At 34.1% G+C, this 21,506-nt stretch overlaps 1 protein-coding gene across 2 annotated transcripts; it reads right to left on the bottom strand.

The window, feature by feature from the left end:
- Nucleotides 1-21,255, bottom strand: LOC149787173 (uncharacterized). 2 transcript variants are annotated; one of them, XM_089977673.1, is made up of 5 exons: nucleotides 21,190-21,255; nucleotides 16,363-17,439; nucleotides 14,355-14,507; nucleotides 6,362-6,507; nucleotides 1-3,343 (listed from the first exon to the last, which is right to left on the bottom strand). In XM_089977673.1, exons 2-5 carry the CDS (start codon nucleotides 17,375-17,377, stop codon nucleotides 3,167-3,169), a joined length of 1,491 nt encoding a protein of 496 aa, XP_089833799.1. In that variant the 5' UTR covers nucleotides 17,378-17,439; nucleotides 21,190-21,255; the 3' UTR covers nucleotides 1-3,166. The 2 variants fall into 2 exon arrangements, with proteins under 2 accessions (XP_089833799.1, XP_089833798.1); XM_089977672.1 differs by having other exon boundaries at nucleotides 21,037-21,242.
- Between the last annotated feature and the right edge of the window lie 251 nt (nucleotides 21,256-21,506).

Consider the following 21,506-nt stretch of genomic DNA (forward strand, 5'->3'; position numbering starts at 1 on the left):
TAAAAATAAATTCTTTATTCCCTTCAAAAAGACAAAAACAATAACAATAAAAGTAACACAAAATCTATTCAAGTACATAAAATATTATTTTAAAAAATATCAAAAAATATATAAATTTAGAAGGTAGTCAAAACTGTGAACCATTCTCACCACTCTCATGATGCAGTCAGACTGGCTTTATATTTATTGTCATACCTGTTTAGCTTGACAAGTGCATGGACTCTTATATATTCATACACAGTATACACAATTTTGATAAAAATAGAAAAATTTGCAGATATGTAAGTATATAACACTTCAAATAAAAGTTTCTCATTATTGAGTCTGTGACAATTTGTGTATCGAAATAATCACAGCAGCTGCTTTGATTTTGGCTTATCAGTGGACAAATATAGGATCGGCATTTGGCGTACAGATGGGATACCATATGTACTTGCTTATAAGTCGAGTCTGACTAAACACTGCACAGACACAGATCTGCCATCACATAATGTGCCAGCAGATGTGGATCTGTGCAGTTTGTAAAGAATAATCAGTAGAATGAACAAACAGACCCTGATCTGCAGTTGCATTATGCTACAGCAGCTCAGGATCTTTGCTGTTTGCAGTTTGACTCTACTTATAAATGAGTATATACGGTATATCTGTTTTACAAACTTAAATAAGAGACTTCAATGACAATGAGAAAAACAAAAGGCCCAAGGTGGCCTGATACTGCTCACCTGAATTACAATGGCCTAAAATATAGTAGTCATGAGTCGGATAAATTTAGCTAAAAGAAAGCCTTGTCAGAATTCCCAGCTAATTGGTTGAAATTGGTAGTATCTGACGTGTTAATTGTTTCAGCTCTGAGTAACATCAGATGAATTAGACATGGTACTGGCATTTTTTATCATATGTGAAAGGCATTCATGCAGACTCAGCATATCAAATTCATTCTCATACAGTTTGATAGTTTTTCAGCAAAAGCCATTGTTTCTTGATTTTTTTGTGCTTATTACAGTAGTAACAACAGCTGTGCTGAAAGTTTAAACATGCATAAAATGTATAAACTAAATAAGCAAATGCTAAATGAAACTTTTGTGTCAGGAATAATCTGATGTGATAACCATCTATGTCAAAACTTTCAAAAATATATTCCTTCTTATTAGCAAGTTTATTTATTTTTGCATGCCTTCTGAGTGAAGCACATCCTAAGTTTCTTTGAACTTACCAATGTGTTTGTCTGAAGCATTGTTACCAATTAACCGTATGATTAAATTAGTCGAAAAGTTTAATCTAATACTTTGTTTATTCATCATCATGATGCCAAGAGATATCATACACCTCCAAATTGGAGAGCTCCCAAAATAAACATTAGAAACTAAATCTGTTGAAATATACATGTATACTAAATCTGTTGCAGTTCACTAACATATCACCTCTATCTGCATGGGTTTGAGTCTCAGCTCAAAAAGTGTCAGTATGTGAGAAAGCCTGCCAGTAGCTAATGTTGGGTTGGTGGTTTTTCCTGAGATATTCCCATGTTTTCCCTTCTCTAGATATATGGGTAACCATGCAGAGTCTATCATTTGCAGAAAAAACGGCATTAAGTCTGCAACAACAATGCACAAAGACAATGGTTAGGATTTAAATATTTATCTTATTTTTTCATTCTTAATTAATAATTAGTAATAACTTTTATTTTTTAATATCACTATAACATATTTGACTGGTTAAAGAGTGAATTTGGAAACTTTCTTAACAGTTTTATTGTTATGAATATATCTATCAACAAGCATAATACTGTGCAACTCACCAAAAATAAACCTGTGCAAACCCCTGAAAATAAGTCTATGTATCTCCCCTTCAAAATGTACAAATTTTACAGTATTCGTTTGCTTTTTCATCTTACACTATAGCAATACAAGTAGGTTATTTAGTGCAGTGTCAGTTGAAGTCAAGTGCATCAGCCCAGGACAGATAATGGTAACCAGTCCAGGTTGATCTGATGTTAAGATTTAAACTTATACCATTATGTATGCAGGTCTAGGACACATAATGGTAACCAGTCCAGGCTGATTTGATGTTAAGATATAAACCTGTACCATTCTGTATGCTAGTTTAGGACACATAATGGTAACCATTCCAGCTTGATTTTTGTGTTAATTAGTACACAAGATCGGCATGCTAACCTCAAGCCTCCATAGCTACTTCCTCCTTTTGTTGCTTCTTTTAGCAAGCAGAATGGTATATTGGGGATATTCTAAATCCATCAACTCATCAGGAGCATATTTTATAGTAATTCACATCATATTTTTACTCTGATTAAAGAAAATTTTCATGCTAACTCTATTAGTCAAATCTACTAGTGAATAAATAGCTGGGAAATAATCACTGTAACCTCACTTTACTCATACATTAAATATTTTTTTACTCAGTAAAGATATCTGATTGGTTGTGTTTTAATGAAATGCTTTGCTCTGGAAATGGGAGCTAGTGCTTTTCTGAACAACACACAAGGCAGCCAACCCAGCCCAAGCTGGCCTGAGCAGGTACTGAACCCAAAACCCTATGATTACAAGTCAATGCTCCACCAAATAAGCTATAATCTCTCATGTTCAGTAATAAAAATAAAACAAGTCCTTACAACAAATGATTTTTTTTTTAAATCCTCTTACACATCTGGCATATCTCTATGTAACAGTTTGATTCCCTGAGATAAAGGGAGATAAATCAGTCACTGATCTGCATCGATACTTTCTGAAAGTATAATAGTAATCGAAACATTAAAAACAATGAAAATTTTGGCTTTCATAAATGTTGAGATTTTCGTGTACACATGTAACATTATTAACAGTATTGTAACAGTTGTACTGAAAATGATTATTCACTGTACATAAAAGTCCATCAAAATGTTATGAGTGGGTTGTAAATGTAAAAAAAAACATCTACAAAAAGAACTAGAATTAAAAAATATCAGAACACAGTGACAATTTGCATTATATTCATAAAAATCATATAATGTCTGTTCAGTATAATAAATCTATAAAAACAAATTTTAAAAGTTTCAACTCTATATATCATGTATACTTATTAAATAATACTGAGAATTAAATATACGGATTGGCATATATGTAAAGGTGTGAATTCCATTTTTACTAACTCCATTGCAGCATTATTATTGCTATAAAATTACACATGTTTTTGATGGAGGGGGTTGGCCAGTACGATAACGTTTTATCTCCTCTTGTTGTTGTCGAATTGTGTCAGCCTGTGAACGAATCGTCCTGTCCTTTTGCTGGAGATCCATCCGCAAGTCTGTCTCTGTTTTCTGAAGTTTTTTGATTTCATCTATATGTTTCTAAGAAAATGGAAATTCAAAATGAATTAAATTTCACCAATATTTATCCTAAATTAAGTCAAGACTTTACACATTTGATTGGTCAGTTTAAGTTAGATTTCAATAACAGCCAATAAAATGACCAAGAAGTGACCAATAAGCGTGGTGATGTAATAAAAGTGTTTCTAGGTAATCCAGTAACAATAAGGTGCACCGGCCATTTTCTACACATGCCTGTGTAGCTACCACTTATCAACACCCAACTACACTGGAATATCCAGCTGTTACAGGTGGAGTGAGGCCTAACATACACTTTAACTGGTTTAATATCCAATGATATGGAATTGCAATATGATGTCCATTATAAGGCAATAACTCACAAATTGGTCAGTGATGCAATTAAATTATTTCTAGGTAATCCAGTATGCACACGGTGTACTGACCATTTTCTACACATGCCTGTGTAGATACCACTGATTAGCACCCAACTACACTGGAATATCCAGGTGTTACAGGTGGAGTGAGGCCTAACATACTCTACAATTGGTTTAATATCCAATGATATTCAATCACAGTATGATGTACAATACAAGGTAATAACTCACAATAGATGCCACCAGTATCTGTGGACTTGAGCACAGCATACACCTGATGAGTATTAACTCAGCCAGTGCCAGAATTTAATGCAAGCCCATGTCAGTGAACTACACTCAACAGCACTCTACACAGTACAAGTATGATCACTCCAGTGGCCTGAGTGGTTAGAGTGTCTGCCTCAGATGCAGGAGGTCGTGGGTTAGAACCCTGGTACAGACATAACAAAAGCTTAAATTTTTTTACTAGCAGCTGCCTTGCTTGGCTCTCTGCATTATGATGTTAGTGTTAGGATTGGTTGGCCTGGTATCAGGATAATGTGACTGGGTGGGACATCAAGCTACAAAACTGATGAGTCAGTATCAGTAAGATAGTTGATTTTTTTTCTGTAAGACTGACCAATTTTCAGTAAGGTGTAACAAAATATCAATAACTGTCATTGTAAAGCTGGAAAACATAATTAAAAGTTAAATGCATCGATGATAAACATTATGTTCAACTGAAAAGTTTGTGAAGTACACATAGACTTTATTTATTACTAGTACAGTTGCACAAACTCTAGTTCCAAACCCTATGCAGCTCAATGGCTTGTTGCTATCATTCAACTTGATATAATTCTTGGAAATTCTTCTTTCATTTCACATGATGATGGCAATCATATCTCCCACCACAAGACATACTCAGATTGGCATGTGATGTCCAATAAGTGTATATGTGTCCTTTCCAGCTTTTATTCGCAAGAATCTGAATACTCCTTTTTGTTTTCTGTGTTGATCATTAACACTTTTCCAGAAGCTTATTTTCCCTTTCGTCTTAAACATGCATCGCTTTCTGGATGCCACTTAAAAAATTCTAAAATCAATTATTTGATCATGCAGATGCTTTGCATGAACAAATAGATGCAGTTTAAAGCATCTGGGGTGCTGCTGTAAAGTTAGTCCAGTTCCCAGACTAATGTCACTAATTCTAAGATGAAACCCAGATCCAAATAAAACACAGATGAACCAATTACCCAGATTTTTTGCCAACAATAATTTTTCCATAGATTTTGCAAGTATGCCTTAAGTCTGTATTTTATAAGGGTAATTTTTGTAAGACTTACAGCAAAACTGTAAGAGCTGGCATTTCTGAAGTTTATCTGTTATACAAGTGACTACATGAAATGTATAATATCAAATATAAACTAATACAAACAGCATAACTTAATATCCACAGGAACTAGTGCATTACGCCAAAGCATACCAGTGCATTACACCAAGGTAAATAGCATAGCTAAATAAATGCTAGAACTAGGTCATTATGCCAAGGCAAATCAGATCAAGACACCTAAAACTCTCATCCTGAGCTTGAGCTAGGGTGTCCACTATCAGCCAATCAGAATCAAACTTTAAAAAATACCATTCTTTTCTGTATGTTTCCTGAGAGCAAAAGACAATTACTTCTTTTTGTCCAAAAATATTTCATTAAGTATCTGAAAACAAATGAGCAAAAAGCAGCCAAAGCTACACATATAATACTAGGATATCCCTTAAGTAGTCACACTTCAGATGTATATTACTGGATGAAAATCGACATGACTTGCATGATTTCTTTAAGTTTATTTCAGTCCACAAGAAAAGGCCAACAAATTGAAACATAAAAGAACTGACATATCTTTTCTCCTACCATCAGATTCTGCACATAAAAACCTGCTCAAATATACCTTATGCTAGTTGAAGAGTTTGTTTGTTATTAACTGCAATTCAAAATGTCTGTGGTGTCTGTCATTAAAAATATAACTCAGACATGTCGTAAAGTTCAAACTCAGACTGGTTGTAGAGTCTGATATTAAATAAAATTCAGACTGGTTGCACAGTTTATCATTAAATATAATTCAGACTGGTTGTAGACTATGTCACTAGATATAACTTAGACTGGTTTACAAGTATAGTTTATCATTAAATGTAACTCAGACTTGGTGCAGAGTTTCTCATCAAATAAAAACAAATACAAATAAGCATATTGATAGGATAACTATTGTATCCTGATACCATATATACTTGCATATAAGTAAGGTAAACTGCAAAATTAATATAGACCCTGGGACTGTACACTATGCAGCTAAATTGAAACATAAGCAAGTATAAATATAAGTTTAGAAAATATTTGGTATGCCCCAATACATATGTCAAAACTGCTAGTCCATGCAATTTAGTATGCCTCATACATGTGTCAATACAGCTAGTTCATGCAACTGAATATGCCCCATACATGACTGCATAAATAGAGCTAGTCCATGCAGTTCAGTACACCCCATACATGACTGTAAATACTCCCAGTCCATGCAAATAAGTATGCCCTATACATGTTAAATACATCTAGTACTACCATGCAGTTTAGTGGGCCCCATATATGTCTAATTACAGCAAGATCATGGTCTGTAAAAGAATCATAATCCATGCATACCCTGCGTGTCCACTCCTGTATGTGACTGGCTTTGATTGGTCCTTGAAGGCTAGCATCTCGCCGAACAAAAACACCCTGTTTTGTTTCAAACAGTTTGTCTTTGATGCTCTGTTCTTCAACAGTTATTTCTATCACCTTGCAGTTGGCTGTAAGAGAACAAAGAACCAGATTTGGATTTGTCAGCCATATATAATTTTCATCAAAAATGGTAATAACACTGAACAGTTCCCATCAAATTATGAAAACTGAAATAATACTGTAACTGCCTAAAATGCTAACCAACCTATAAATATTAGAAAAAGAAAAAAAATTTTTTTATATGTATGGATGAGAGCAAACCCACACTTAATTTGGAAATTATGATATGCAATATATATGCTTCCCACATGACAAAAAAATTTAAGTTATGCTGAACCAAGAATAATGTGTTAGTTGCTTCAAACAAAATCACCTCCCCAACAAACAGCCATCAAATCAATAAACCACTACAGCCATCAAATCAATAAACCATTACAGCCATCAAATCAAAAAACCACTACAACCATCAAATCAATAAACTACTACAGCAGTCAAATCAATAAACCATAAGAGATATCAAATCAAGAAACCACTATAGCCATCAAATCAATAAACCACTACAACCATCAAATCAATAAACCATAAGAGATATCAAATCAATAAACCACTATAGCCATCAAATCAATAAACCACTATAGCCATTAAATCAATAAACCATAAGAGCCATCAAATCAATAAACCACTACAGCCATCAAATCAATAAACCATAAGAGCCATCAAATCAATAAATCACTGCAGCCATCAAATCAATAAACCATAAGAGCCATCAAATCAATAAACCATTACAGCCATCAAATCAATAAACCACTACAGCAGATAATGTCAATAAAATTTAACAGATCCTTGAGGAATCTGAACAGCATAAAGCTTTTAAAAGTAATCACTTCAAATACAGCATGTACAAATGTATAGTATGACACATGTTCAGTATTTGTCAGTAAGAAACATGTTAATTATTTGGCCGTATGAAACATGTTAATTATTTGGCAGTATGAAATGTGTTAATTATGTCAGTATGAAACATGTTAATAATTTGGCAGTATTAACTGTGCTAATTATTTGTCAGTATGAAATATGTTAATTATTTGGCAGTATGAAACATTAATTATCTGGCAGCATGAAATGTGTTAATTATTTGGCAGTATGAAATATATTAATTATTTGGCAATATGAAACATTAATTATTTGGCAGGATGAAATGTGTTAATTATTTGGCAGTATGAAATGTGTCAATCATTTGGCAGTATGAAATATATTAATTATTTGGCAATATGAAATGTGTTAATTATTGGGTAATATGAAACATGTTAATTATATTTAATTTTTCATTAGATATGGGACCTTACCAAAGCACATCATGAGAGTTTCAGTCCATTTTCATAATTTATCCAAAAACAAACATTAAGAAAGTATTTCTCAATAGAAAAGTTTCCTTGCAATCTATATGTGTCTTTGTAAACTGAACTGAGTTATGCATGAAAACTGACAGAGAAGTACTTGTCTTTGTAAATTGAACTGGGCTATGCATGAAAACTGACAGAACATACTTGTCTTTGTGAAAATAACTGGGTTATGCATGAAAACTGACAGTGAAGTACTTGTATTTGTAAAATGAACTGAGTTATGTATAAAAACTGACAGAGACATATTTGTCTTCATAAATTTAATTGGGTTATGCATGAAAACTGACAGAGAGGTACTTGCCTTTGTAAATTAAACTGGGTTATGCATGAAAACTGACAGAGAGGTACTTGTCTGTAAACTGAACTGGTATATGTAAATTTAACTGGGTTATGCATGAAAACTGATAGAGACATACATGTCTTTGTAAATTTAACTGGGAAATGTATGAAAACTGACAGTGAGGTACTTGTCTTTGTAAACTGAACTGGACCATGCATGAAACTGACACAGAGGTATTTGCCTTTGTAAGTTAAACTGGGTTGTGCATGAAAACTGACAGAGAGGTACTTGTCTTTGTAAATTAACTGTGTTATGCATGAAAACTGACAGAGAGGTACTTGTCTTTGTAAATTAACTGTAGTTATGCATGAAAACTGACAGGGAGGTACTTGTCTTTGTAAATTTAACTGGTTTATGCATGAAAACTGACAGAGGTACTTGTCTACTTAAATTTAACTGGGCTATGTTCGAAAACTGATAAAGAGGTACTTGTCTGTGTAACTTGAACTGGGTTATGCATGAAAACTGACAGAGGTACTTGTCTTTGTAAATTTATCTGGGTTATGCATGAAAATTGATAGAGGTTGTTGTCTTTGCAAACTGAGCTGGGATGCACATGAAAACTGACAGTGAGGTACTAGTCTTTGTAAATTGAACTGGGATGTACATGAAAACTGACAGTGAGGTACTTGTCTTTGTAAATTGAACTGAGATGTACATGAAAACTGACAGTGAGGTACTTGTCTTTGTAAACTGAACTGGGATGTACATGAAAACTGAGTGAGGTACTTGTCTTTGTAAACTGAACTGAGATGTACATGAAAACTGACAGTGAGGTACTTGTCTTTGTAAATTGAACTGGGATGTACATGAAAACTGACAATGAGTTACTTGTCTTTGTAAATTGAACTAGGATGCACATGAAAACTGACAGTGAGGTACTTGTCAGGCATATTATGTTACTGATGACTGTATATAAATAAGTTGTGGTGTCAATCACATGGTTCAAAATGTACAATCAATTCAAATCTGTGTATCACTGTCACTCAAGGAACCATCTAAAAGAAGCCCTTTATGAACACAGTTTGCTGTAGTACAACCCAATTTCTTTATTTATATATAAATAGGACCTCTAAAATCTGGTCTTTACACACAGGTGGCTCTCTTATAGAGATGGTAACTGAAGCTGGTTTGAATGCAGTTCAATTGAAAGCCTAGTTGGACATAGTGACCTCTTTCTTTAAACATACTGAGTGCTTGCAATGATAGGTTGACATAGTTTCATGGCTGCAGTGCTCTCATTTCAAAACAGTGTGGAATGAAATGCCTTTTTGTGAGGCAAAGTGTATCAAGCATGAAAAACAGACCATGGTAACCTACTTTTATCTGGCTAAATTAATTTTTCTGAGACTCATCCCTTGTATAATTTTTGATAGCTTTAAATGAAATAGGAATCTAGCCATGGAGGGAATGAAAAGCATCATCTGAAAATTAAAATGACTCTAAAGCATGAAATTTAGGTCACAGTGACACACTATTGGCAAGACTGACTTACTCTTTCTTCCTAAGATGCATACACATATCAGTTGTGATAGCTGTAGTTAAAATAAGATAAGATGTTACTAATGGACATCTGGAACTTCAAAAGTCTCCCATGAATAAAAAATAGGTCACAATAACTTATTTTGTGCTAAGATCAGTTACTCTGAGATGTGTCCATATACCAGTTCAATCAGTGTAGGTTAAAGGGTATCCAAGGTATGAACAGTGTAGTGAACACCTAACAAACAAACAGGTGAACCAGCCAACCATAAAACTGGCTGAATACCAAACACATATGTACTCTTGAGAAGAAGATGAAACTTAATGTGATTTCTCAAATGTAATTTTAAACAAGGTAAAAATATAACTGTGATACTTTCAGTGTACCAGAGATTTCACAAATTATTGAGATTTTAGTGCATCCTGGGGATTTTCAAGGTGAAAAATTGATATGCAATGCTTGTTTTAAAGCAAACAAATCTTCCTTTGGGTTTATCATATCTGATTCATGTTACATTCCAATTACCCATCTACTAAAACTTATAATAAAAAATACACTGGAAAGTTATTGTCTTTTGGTTACAAATATGATTGTCTTAACATAAGAATTTTATTATTCTATGTGAAATAGAACTCAAGGATTAATGATACACAGGTATGCATAAACTTATAGATATACAAATGAAATGTACATTATATATATATATATATATATATATATATATATATATATATATATATATATATATCTTAAATGACTTAGATAGTGAAGGTCTTGAATGACATACAGATAGCTTGTAAATGCCTTGATTCACATATATAGATAATGTAGGCTTTGAATGATAAATACATGATAAAGGCCTTGATTCACATATATGGATAATGTAGGCCTTGAATGAAAAATAGATGATAAAGGCCTTGATTCACATATATAGATAATGTAGACCTTGAATGAAAAATAGATGATAAAGGTCTTGAATGACATCATTAGATAGATAGGCAGATATATAGACAGACAGACAGACAGACAGACAGACAAATAGAAAGATAGTGAAGGTCTTAAATGACAAATAGAAAGCTGTTGAAGGCCCTGAACAACATATGCATTGATAATGGAGGTCTTAAATGACAAATAGACAGATAGTGAAGGCCTCGAATGACAAATATACAGATAGAGAAGGCCTTGCCTTGAATGACATATATGCATCGATAATGAAGGCCTTGAAATGACATATATGCATCGATAATGAAGGCCTTGAATGACATATGCATTGATAATGAAGGTCTTAAATGACAAATAGACAGATAAGTAGGGCCTTGAATGACATAGATTGTAAATGCCTTGAATGACAGATATAGACAGCTTGTGAAGGTCTTGATTGACACAAAGGGGCATTTAAAATGTTCTTAATATGAGTGGACTGTACAACAAAGCTCTTTAGCAGGTCACAGGTTATGTTCCATGGATTCAAAACCATCTTTAAAACAATTAAAGTTCCGCACACATTTGTGAAATATGATAGTAATGCAAACTGTCAGCTTTGAGATCCACTGAAGAATATTACAGAGAATTATGTCATAAGCCTTGATATTTTTCAGAAAGTACTCGAAGAGCACCAATATTATACAGAACTTTGCACTGTAGCTGAATTGTTATCCTTTTCCAGTAATTTCATGTTACAATCATTCACCTAAGTTACATCACACATATACCTACAGGCATCTGGCATGCTGCAAAACATTTCTACAGAATGTTGTTTTGATGATCAAATGGCATTAAATTTATTGAGGTTAAAAGAAACAAAAACATTTTAACAAAATACTGAGAACTTTTCAAAAATCTCTACACAGACTAATAATAAAGGCCATGAATGACATGTATAGACAGATCATGAAGGCCTTGAATAACCTGTATAGACAGCTCATGAAGGCCATGAATGATATGTATAGACAGATCATGAAGGCCTTGAATGACCTATATAGACAGCTCATGAAGGCCTTGAATGACCTATACAGACAGCTCATGAAGGCCTTGAATAACCTGTATAGACAGCCCATGAAGGCCTTGAATAACATGCATAGACAGCTCATGATGGCCTTGAATAACATGTATAGACAGCTCATGAACGCCTTGAATAACCTGTATAGACAGCTCATGAAGGCCTTGAATGACCTGTATAAACAGCTCATGAAGGCCTTGAATGACCTGTATAGACAGCTCATGAAGGCCTTGAATTACCTGTATAAACAGATCATGAAGGCCTTGAATGACATGCATACACTAATAATGAAGGTCTTGAATTACATACTGAGCAAAAAACAAAACAAGCAATGATCCTCAGTAAAACTGAAAAGCTTAAATTTAAAATATTCATTCTACAGCAAGATTCCTTCAAATAAAAATAAATAATGGTTTGACAGTATTTGTCCATTGTTGCTGATTATTTTTTCAGATGTACAAATAACTAAAGTTTAAAAAATAATTATCATTTTCTCAGGTATATAAATTTAGCAAAACTTATAGAAATATTTAATTATAATACAATTTACAGGAATAGAAGTGTGATACATGGAAGATTGAGGGATATGACAATTGTAAGGGTAAAAATATTTCTGTGTATGAAAAATGTGAACAAAAAATACTACAAAAGAAACATTAGAGTATGAAAAATTAAAGTATATGGAAAATTTAGGTGCATAAAAGTTACAGAGTAATTATACCCCTCATCATTCTAATGTGTTCCACAGAACAGTAATTATATCTCTAGTATTTACAATGTGTTTCACAGAACAGTAATTACACCCCTAGTCTTTCCAATGTGTTCCACAAAACAGTAATTATACCCCTAGTCTTTCAAATGTGTTCCACAAAACAGTAATTATAACCCATGTCTTTCCAAGGTGTTCCACAAAACAGTAATTATATACCATGTCTTTCCAATGTGTTCCACAAAACAGTAATTATAACCCTAGTCTTTCCAATGTGTTCCACACAACAGTAATTATACCCCATGTCTTTCCAATGTGTTCCACACAACAGTAATTATAACCCATGTCTTTCCGATGTGTTCCACAAAACAGTAATTATACCCATGTCTTTCCAGTGTGTTCCACAAAACAGTAATTATACCCCATGTCTTTCCAATATGTTCCACAAAACAGCATTTATACCCCATGTCTTTCCAACGTGTTCCACAAAACAGTAATTATATCTCATGTCTTTCCAATGTGTTCCACACAACAGTAATAATACCCCATGTCTTTCTAATGGGTTCCACAAAACAGTAATTCTACTCCTAGTCTTTCCAGTGTGTTCACAGAACACTAATTATACTTCTGGTTTTTCAACTGTGTTCCACAATACATTAATTATAGTGTCATGTATATTTATTTTATACTGCATACCTGACTTTGTCATGATTGTAATAGAGTTTCTGCATACATGACTTTTGTCATGACATCAAACAGTAAATAGTTGTTTATTACAATTTAAATTCAAGGCCTAACTTTGCTTAAGACTTATTGGAATTATTTAATTAGTTTTCCAGAAGCTCTAAAGTATTGTAGATTAAGGAAATTTGTATATATTGAGGTTTGTAAACACACTTTTTCACTCCTGCTTTAGACTAATTTACAGATATTTCCTGTTATAATTTGAGATGAATTATTTATTTAAATTATTCATTTTAATTACAAAGTGCTCATTGATGTTTTCGACTAAAACACCGCTCTTGGATTACTGAGAACTCATTTCAAAGACATTCAGGATTGCATCACTGAGGTACATCAGTACATTCAAGACTATTTGAATTCATTTAGAACATTCTATACTTCTAGGCTTCTGATAGAACACTTAGGATTATGTGGGACTTAATGCACAATACTGTAAGTGTCTCTTAACTCATTTACCTCTGGCACCATATTTATGCATCAGAAAGTAGTACCCTACTTCTGAACTCAGTAGTCTGATGGTCATTTAAGATACATCAAAGTGGGTAGTATTACAGAAAAGTAGACAGATGTAGCTCTACAATGATGCCAAACAATATTGACTATCTACTCAAATTACAAAACCCAGAGCGAAAAACGTATTTTACGAGACATATTTTTTTGCAACAAAAGCTTGCTCATTGTCACAATCAGACATTTTGTCAGGAATTTACTTTTTGGCATGAGAGCTTAGGCAACCACCCTAAACTGCACACAGTCAGGTGAACCTTTACAAAACGTAGGATAAGATGAGGATTTTTAGTAAAAAGTGGCCAGGACATAAAAATGATGGTTCCAATAAACAACAAACAAACAGAAAAACAGAACTCCAACTTTTACCCATCCGCATATGTGCAAGTGCAATAGTCAATGGAAAATGATCTTTGTAGCATAACTGGGCATTAGGCTAAACAAAAATCTCTTGGAACCAGATGAATTTGAATGTATTCACAAGTAGCCCCCAAAATGCGTTTCCTACTCCCATTTCAGGCAAATATGACTAAATCTCCAGGAGTTCGTGAGTTAAATTTTCACTTTGTATTTTAGAGAAATAAATTATTTTGTAATTTTGTTGCTATCACTTTCATTCTGTTACACATGTTATACTTAAAGCTGTAACAATACATCTAGTTTCCACTGCCTTCTACATGACAGTATTTACACCTCTAGTTCTTCCACTGTTGCACAACACTAATAATACCTCTAGTGTTTCCACTGTGTTCCACAACCTGTATGAAGTCCACTTTGTAGTCCGTTGGAAAAAGCGGTGGCTCTATTTCTTTAATTGCTGTGTCAATATGGCGTCGATATCTGTCCTCCTGTGCCTGATCACATTCAACTCCAATGACAGTCCCTAACGAAAAAAAATACAAGTCAAGATTTGTATGATCCTGCTTCTTTGTGTGTGTGTGTGTCTGTGTCTGTGTGTGTGTTGGTGTGTGTGTGTTACTAATGTGACACAACTACCCTACCCTTAAAAATCTTTAAATATGATAGACAATTGTGTGTGCGTGTGTGTGTGTGTGTTTTAATGTGACAGAACTATCCTATCCTGAAAATCTTTAAATATAGTGTGTGTGTGTGTGTGTGTGTGTGTTTAATGTGACAAAACTATCATATCCTCAAAAATCTTTAAATATAGTGTGTGTGTGTGTGTGTTCTTGTATTCCTAATGTGACAGAATTAACGTACCCTCAAAACTCTTAAAATATGATTTACAATGTTTTGTAGATATGCAATAAGACAAAGGTTTTATAATTTTGATCCATACAATTTTGCATAGAATTAATGTTATAATTCCTCCTTCTAAATCTTAAATGTCTAAGAATCGACATAAAAGATCAATGACCCAGGGTCAATTCTTCAATGTGACCCCTGGTCATTCCATGGGGATTACTATGTGGCTCTTTAATCATAACTTTGAAACTACTGAGATAATATAATAATAATTATAATAATAATAATAAGGGACAGTAATTTTACCAATACTTATTACCCATCTGACCAACAAATTCCCAAGAATGTTTGAAAGAAAAAAAGTGCTGTCATGCAGTCTAATGGTACTAGAGTAAATAAAATTAAACAAAAACTCATAAAATGGATGATTGGTAAGTGGTCCTGCAATCAAGGATTGGCAAGGGAGCCCACTCTTTACAATTTGCACAGGAGGGCCTTTACTAGATTTACTTCTGTTGTAAATCAGAACTTTGGAGAGAATGGCATTCAGTTGCCATAACTCTGTATTGATACTGGCAATTCAAAGCATTCAGTTGCCATAGCTGTATCAATACTGGCAATCGAATGCATTCAGTTGCCATAACTCTGTATCGATACTGGCAATTCAAAGCATTCAGTTGCCATAGCTGTATCAATACTGGCAATTCAAAGCATTCAGTTGCCATAACTCTGTATCGATACTGGCAATACAAAGCATTCAAGGTGTCATCAATATGAATGTAAACAATAAGTCTGGTTTCAATGCAACACTCCTTGACAAAGTCATGCTGTAGAAAGGAAAGTCAGTGGGACAGATCATCAGAGTCCATAATGTTTTTAAATGAAAATGTGGGGAATGCATGAAATTAAATTATTTATGCAAAAACCTGCACATCAGGAACCATAACTCCTCTAAATAACATCGTTGAATGCAGGAAAACAAACAATTTAAAGGCTCACAAGAAGAAACCACATGACATTTCTGGTTAAAATTCAACTTTAGTGAAGTTGTTTTGTAGAAACAAAAGCCAGGAGGAAGAGTAATCAAGGGCCATAATGCATCAAAACAAGACTGAACCAATATAAGACACAAGGAAGTCAACAAATCACTGTTTATACTAAAATGCATCAAAATAGATAAACAGTTCTTGAGCTAAGTTATTGCCAAGAATCCACTGTAGCGGAGCTGTAATACTGATAGAAAAAGGGAAACAACTCTTTCAACATATGGCCCTGAAAAGATGAAACGTAAAAGTCACATCTAGAAGTATCATACAATTCGCCTATCAAATGGCATCTAATTTTTCATTTGTAAGAGTTACAGAGCTTTGAACGTTATAACAAGTATGAATTGATATGCAGATGGACTGACATAGAGACAGAAAAGGTGATTACTTCTGGGCTCCTACATCTTGATTTGGAGTGCTACTAAACAAAATTCTACATCTTCCAAAAATAATATGTATTTCATCCCTAGGACTCAGATTATTTACCATCATCCTCTATCCCCATCATGAATGTTCCTCTCTCCCCACTGTTAAGGAAGCCACATATGTATTTTGGGACATCACTGTGTATCTTTTTTACTAAGTACTGCCCACCTGCTGTTTTAAACTCCCTGTTTCTTGTCTCATTGCTCAACTTTTCCCCAATTTCATAGAATTTAGAAGTCTGACTTCTTGATTCTGCAATTCGCCTTTGATTTATGCTTGTTTTAATCTCTTTGGAAGATTCATGTGTTCTGTGGACTTGTGATGGTGGGGATAATGTATCCTCTAGAAATTTTAAAAAGTCTGTATTATCTTTTTTAGCTGGGGTATGCTCTGCAGTACCAGGAGATCTTAATAATGATCTCCGAGACTGATCCGCATCTTGACGCAACTGAGATAGATATTGTTCAGAACGTAAATCAATTTCCGACACAGGACGATTTTCATCGAAAACAGTATCTGTTTGAGTATTGTCTCCTGCATCTTCTGTTTCCTCATTATACTGATCTTCTGTGTTTGGAGTTGACTCGAATGGCCGAGGGTGACCTTGCCCTAATGTGGAGCCAACGAGTGACCCTGTCCCTCTAGAAGATATTTCCTCCTTCGAGAATGACTCATTCTGCAGTTTGGGGTAAACTTTATTTTTCCTCCCCTTTTTGTGTCTTTTTCTGCCACCTGGTTCATCAAACTCTTCCATGGACTGCTCTTTATCAAAACCTCTGACTCGATCAACATGTAGCATTTTACCCGCAGGCACAATACACAAAAAATTGAACCGCAACTTTTTGCGACTTTCAAAGGTTGATATCTTCTGAAGAATAAAGTCCACATTTTTCTCGTTATGAACATCAACAATGGCATATCTCTTTCCTGAAGTTATTATATTGATGTCATTCTTCTGAATGTGGACATAAAGAGCTTCATTAAAAAGAATTAGTATGTAATTTTTCAACTCCCCAATACGGACATCGGATCGAAGATTGCCCACATATACAGTTGCCTGTTGATTGTCCACCATGTTGTTTCTTCTTCTGTCTAGTCATATGAAGGGGAACAGTCATACAAATCTACTCCTATGATCTGAAAGAAATAAAGTGCCATTATTTAGATTATCAACAATAATTCTTCTCAGTATTATGTGCATCTTTAAATTTCTCTTGCTCTTATGTCTGCTCCCTGAACATGTGCTAATATGTTCATTTCTACTGGAAAAACTCAACAGCATCGTTCATATAGTAATCCCCAAACATGTGGTAATGTTTTCCTTTCTAATGGGAAAACTCAGCAGCATCCTTATAAAGTAATCCTCACTAAACAACCCTTTTTTTATAAAATGGTACTTGTTAAGGTGAACTCTTTGATCTGATTATCAATAGTAAAATAATTTATATACTGCTTTATAAGGTGGTCTGACAAAATGGCATACTATATGATTGCACATGAAGTTTGATAAAGAGAGTACTGTATCATATACTTCCTTATTAGATGGTCTCCCTATAAGATGGCATACTCTATGATTCCTCATGAAGCATTACAGAGCACCATATCATATACTTCCTTATTAGATGGTCTCCCTATAAAATGGCATATTCTATGATTCCTCATGAAGCATTACAGAGCACCATATCATATACTTCCTTATTAGATGGTCTCCCTATAAAATGGCATATTCTATGATTCCTCGTGAAGCATTACAGAGCATCATATCATATACTTCCTTATTAGATGGTCTCCCTATAAAATGGCATATTCTATGATTCCTCGTGAAGCATTACAGAGCACCATATCATATACTTCCTTATTAGATGGTCTCCCTATAAAATGGCATATTCTATGATTCCAAATCAAACATTATAAAGAGAGAGTACAGTATTATGCACATCATTAGATGAACTCACTATAAGATGGCATATTCTATGGTTTCACATGAAGAATTACAAGAGAGAGTAGTGTATCATGTACTTTATTATTAGGTGGGGTCTTATTATTAGTTGGGGTCTCCCTATAAGATGGCATACTCTATGGTTCCTCATGAAGCATTACAGAGAATACCGTATCATATACTTCATTATTAGATGGTCTCCCAATAAGATGGCATACTCTATGGTTCCTCATGAAGCATTACAGAGATTACAGTATCATATACGTCATTATTAGGTGGTCTCCCAATATGATGGCATATTATATGGTTCCTCATGAAGCATCAGAGTACCATATTATATACTCCATTATTAGATGGTCTCCCTTATTTTGATAAGATGGCATACTCTATTATTCCAAATCAAATATTAAAAAGAGAGAGTACAGTATCATGTACTTCATTATAAGATGAACTCACTATAAGATGTCATATTCTATGGTTTCACATGAAGCATTACAGAGAGTACTGTATCATATACTTCATTATTAGATGGTCTTATTAAAAAGTGGTACACACTATAGTTCTATATACAGCATTATAATGTATGTACTTCATTATAAAGCGATATCACTATAAAGTGGAACACTATAACTCAAACAGACAGCATAATAATGGAGTATAGCAATAAATGTAATTTACACTATAAGGTGGCGTATTATATGACTCCCATAGACTTCATTATGAGTACTATTTATAAGGCAGTCTCACAATACCGTGGAATAATCCCATGAACAGCATTATAATACTAAAATACTGTATTTTCCTTACTTCTTTAATCCAAAATAAAACTGTCTTCCCATCACAAATTTACATAAACCCTTGATGGTTTTTACATATTGTCTTTCCACCCATCCTAGGCCAGCCTCCACCCCATCACATACCCGAACTGTACCAGGAATAATCTTAGATATAAAACAATACACACCATATGCAAGATTTTTTAATCTACAACAGTTGTCAATAATTATTAGTCATTTGCATTTTTATTCTTAAAATTTTAGATTTAATCTGAGACATCGGCTGCTGGCATGGGCACTCAAAACAAGAATCACTCACCATCTACAAATTAACACCAAATGGCCCCTTCCACCCACCCCGGCCAATGCAATGGGAATTATATTTTATCCCAACAACTTGTTTAGCTCAGTGTCCTCTGACCCTTGCAAACACATTTTTTGATATTTGGACATTTATGTTGGGGTGTAGGGTCAGAGCCAATTGCCTATAGAAAAGTTGGAATTAGCCGACACCATCAGTAATGGGTGGCTGCTTACTTTCTAGCCTAGTAAACTTGAATGCCCTTACATCGGGTTTTACCCGCACAAAATCAATAGGGAGAGAATTTATTTCTCTGAAATTGCATGTATAAAATTCAGTATGTCTTTAATATGCTGACAGATGAGATGAAACTACAGTAATGGTAAAAATGTACCTGTAACTCACCATTTACAATGCTAGTCACATGACATGAACGGTTGTTAAACTAAATTTGATTTGTACAGTGTGCCCAAGAACAATATTATATCATAGTTTGAACTTTACATCAAGCAAGTGTTACAAATGCATGTTAAAAATACAGGCTACGTAGAAAACCCAAAATGGCTGATTCCTGGGATGGTTCATCTTCAGATGAAGATTTCTTTTGGCAAATACTGGCTGGTGATAGTTATGATGACTATAATTTTTAAAGTTTAGGTATATCAAATTACTGGAGCTGGAAAAAGTGTGTGTGTGTATGTGTGATTTGGAGTTTTAATGTAGCTTTAAACAAATTTCAGTCATATCGCTACGATGTCTGCAGTATGGCAGTTTATAGTGATGTCCAGCATTAGGGCATCATGCCCCAGACATGTAGCATGATGTCCCACCCAGTCACATTATCCTGACACCAGGCCAACCAGTCCTAACACTAGCCTCTTAGTACATAATAGATAGAAGGCCTCAAGGTAGATTAGTTCTATAACTGAGTTACCTTCTCTAAATAAAGTCTTTATGATGATGATGATTATTATTATTATTATTATTATTATATGCTGAGTGCCAAGTGAGGCAGCTGTTAGTACCATTTTTATAAAACTTTGGTATGACTCTGCCAAGGATTAAACCTGTGACCTCCTGCATCCGAGGCTAATGCTCTAACCACAAGGCCACCAGAACAGTAGGGAAAAAGTGTAAATGGAGATAACAGTAGGTGATTTTGAGCCTGAAAATGGTGCTAAATACAAGCTGAAGGTACATACTGGCTAGACAAAAAAATATATATCATGCCATGGAATTGCCCTTTCAACAATTGTAGAAAAGGCAAAACATCAAGCCAAATTAAAATAAGACAATTTATAGGTAGAATGCAATTTTCATTTCTTTTCTCAAACATTTTTGCCCTGATGGGTCATGTACTACAAAACTGTATTGCCCTGTTCAGGTTAATACAAACTAAATAAACAAGAATGAAAAAATGAAGTTAAGAAGTAAATATATTTTTAGTAAAATCATCATTGGTCTTTTTCTCAGACGGTACGATCCTTTCGGGAAAAGGACCGGTCCTTTTCGCTTTTTATACACATCATTGCCTGCCTACTGTTGTTATTTATTGTCAACACACACACACACCTTCATCCCCCTCTGGGTGCGCGAGTTTATCTTTTCTAGCTATTAATACGTTGACGCATAAATCCTCCATAATAAATACTTAATAATTATCTTTAGAAAGAATTGTGAATGGTTTGGAATAATATTTCGTGTTCAAAAGAAATCACCTCAGCAAACCTGACTTGTCTCACACCGGCCTAGGGATGCAAGTTTCACCGTTTCTAAGCATTAAAGATGATTACGTCGGAAACAATTATACGCAAGGAGAATAGTTCTGCAATAAACACGTATTACTACGCCATGTAAAACTGCATAACTACCTCCATGTACTCTTTTTCAGAAATGTGTTTATAACTCTCGCCATCGTTCTGCCATTTTGTTCCAAGGTAAACAATCCTTTTAGACTGGTTGTCAGTAGCTGTTATAAATTTGTGAAAGAAGCGAATGTCACGGAATAAACTTCGACAAAAAAACTATAACGATTTTTTTGTACGCTCAAAACAAATAATAAAAAGCAGTAATTGAAAAGCACATTTTTTTTCTAAATATTTGCTGTTAGCATATTTCTAGTATGAGATGCTTTCGAACATGAAAATTAAAATCCCGACGATAGCGGCTTCAATCATTCTTTTTTTCC

Source organism: Sinohyriopsis cumingii, chromosome 12 (assembly GCF_028554795.1).
Source record: "Sinohyriopsis cumingii isolate HCF-2022 chromosome 12, ASM2855479v2, whole genome shotgun sequence".
Classification (NCBI taxonomy): domain Eukaryota; kingdom Metazoa; phylum Mollusca; class Bivalvia; order Unionida; family Unionidae; genus Sinohyriopsis; species Sinohyriopsis cumingii.

Bases quoted from the DNA above. Each gene is read 5' to 3' on its own strand.
- LOC149787173 (XM_089977673.1), bottom strand. From the start codon at position 17,377: ATGGTGGACAATCAACAGGCAACTGTATATGTGGGCAATCTTCGATCC. The intron at 6,508-14,354 runs GTATTATTAGTG...GTTCTCTTACAG, and splicing joins ACACAGTGGAAACACTAGAG to CCAACTGCAAGGTGATAGAA. The intron at 3,344-6,361 runs GTATGCATGGAT...CCATTTTCTTAG, and splicing joins TACAGGAGTGGACACGCAGG to AAACATATAGATGAAATCAA.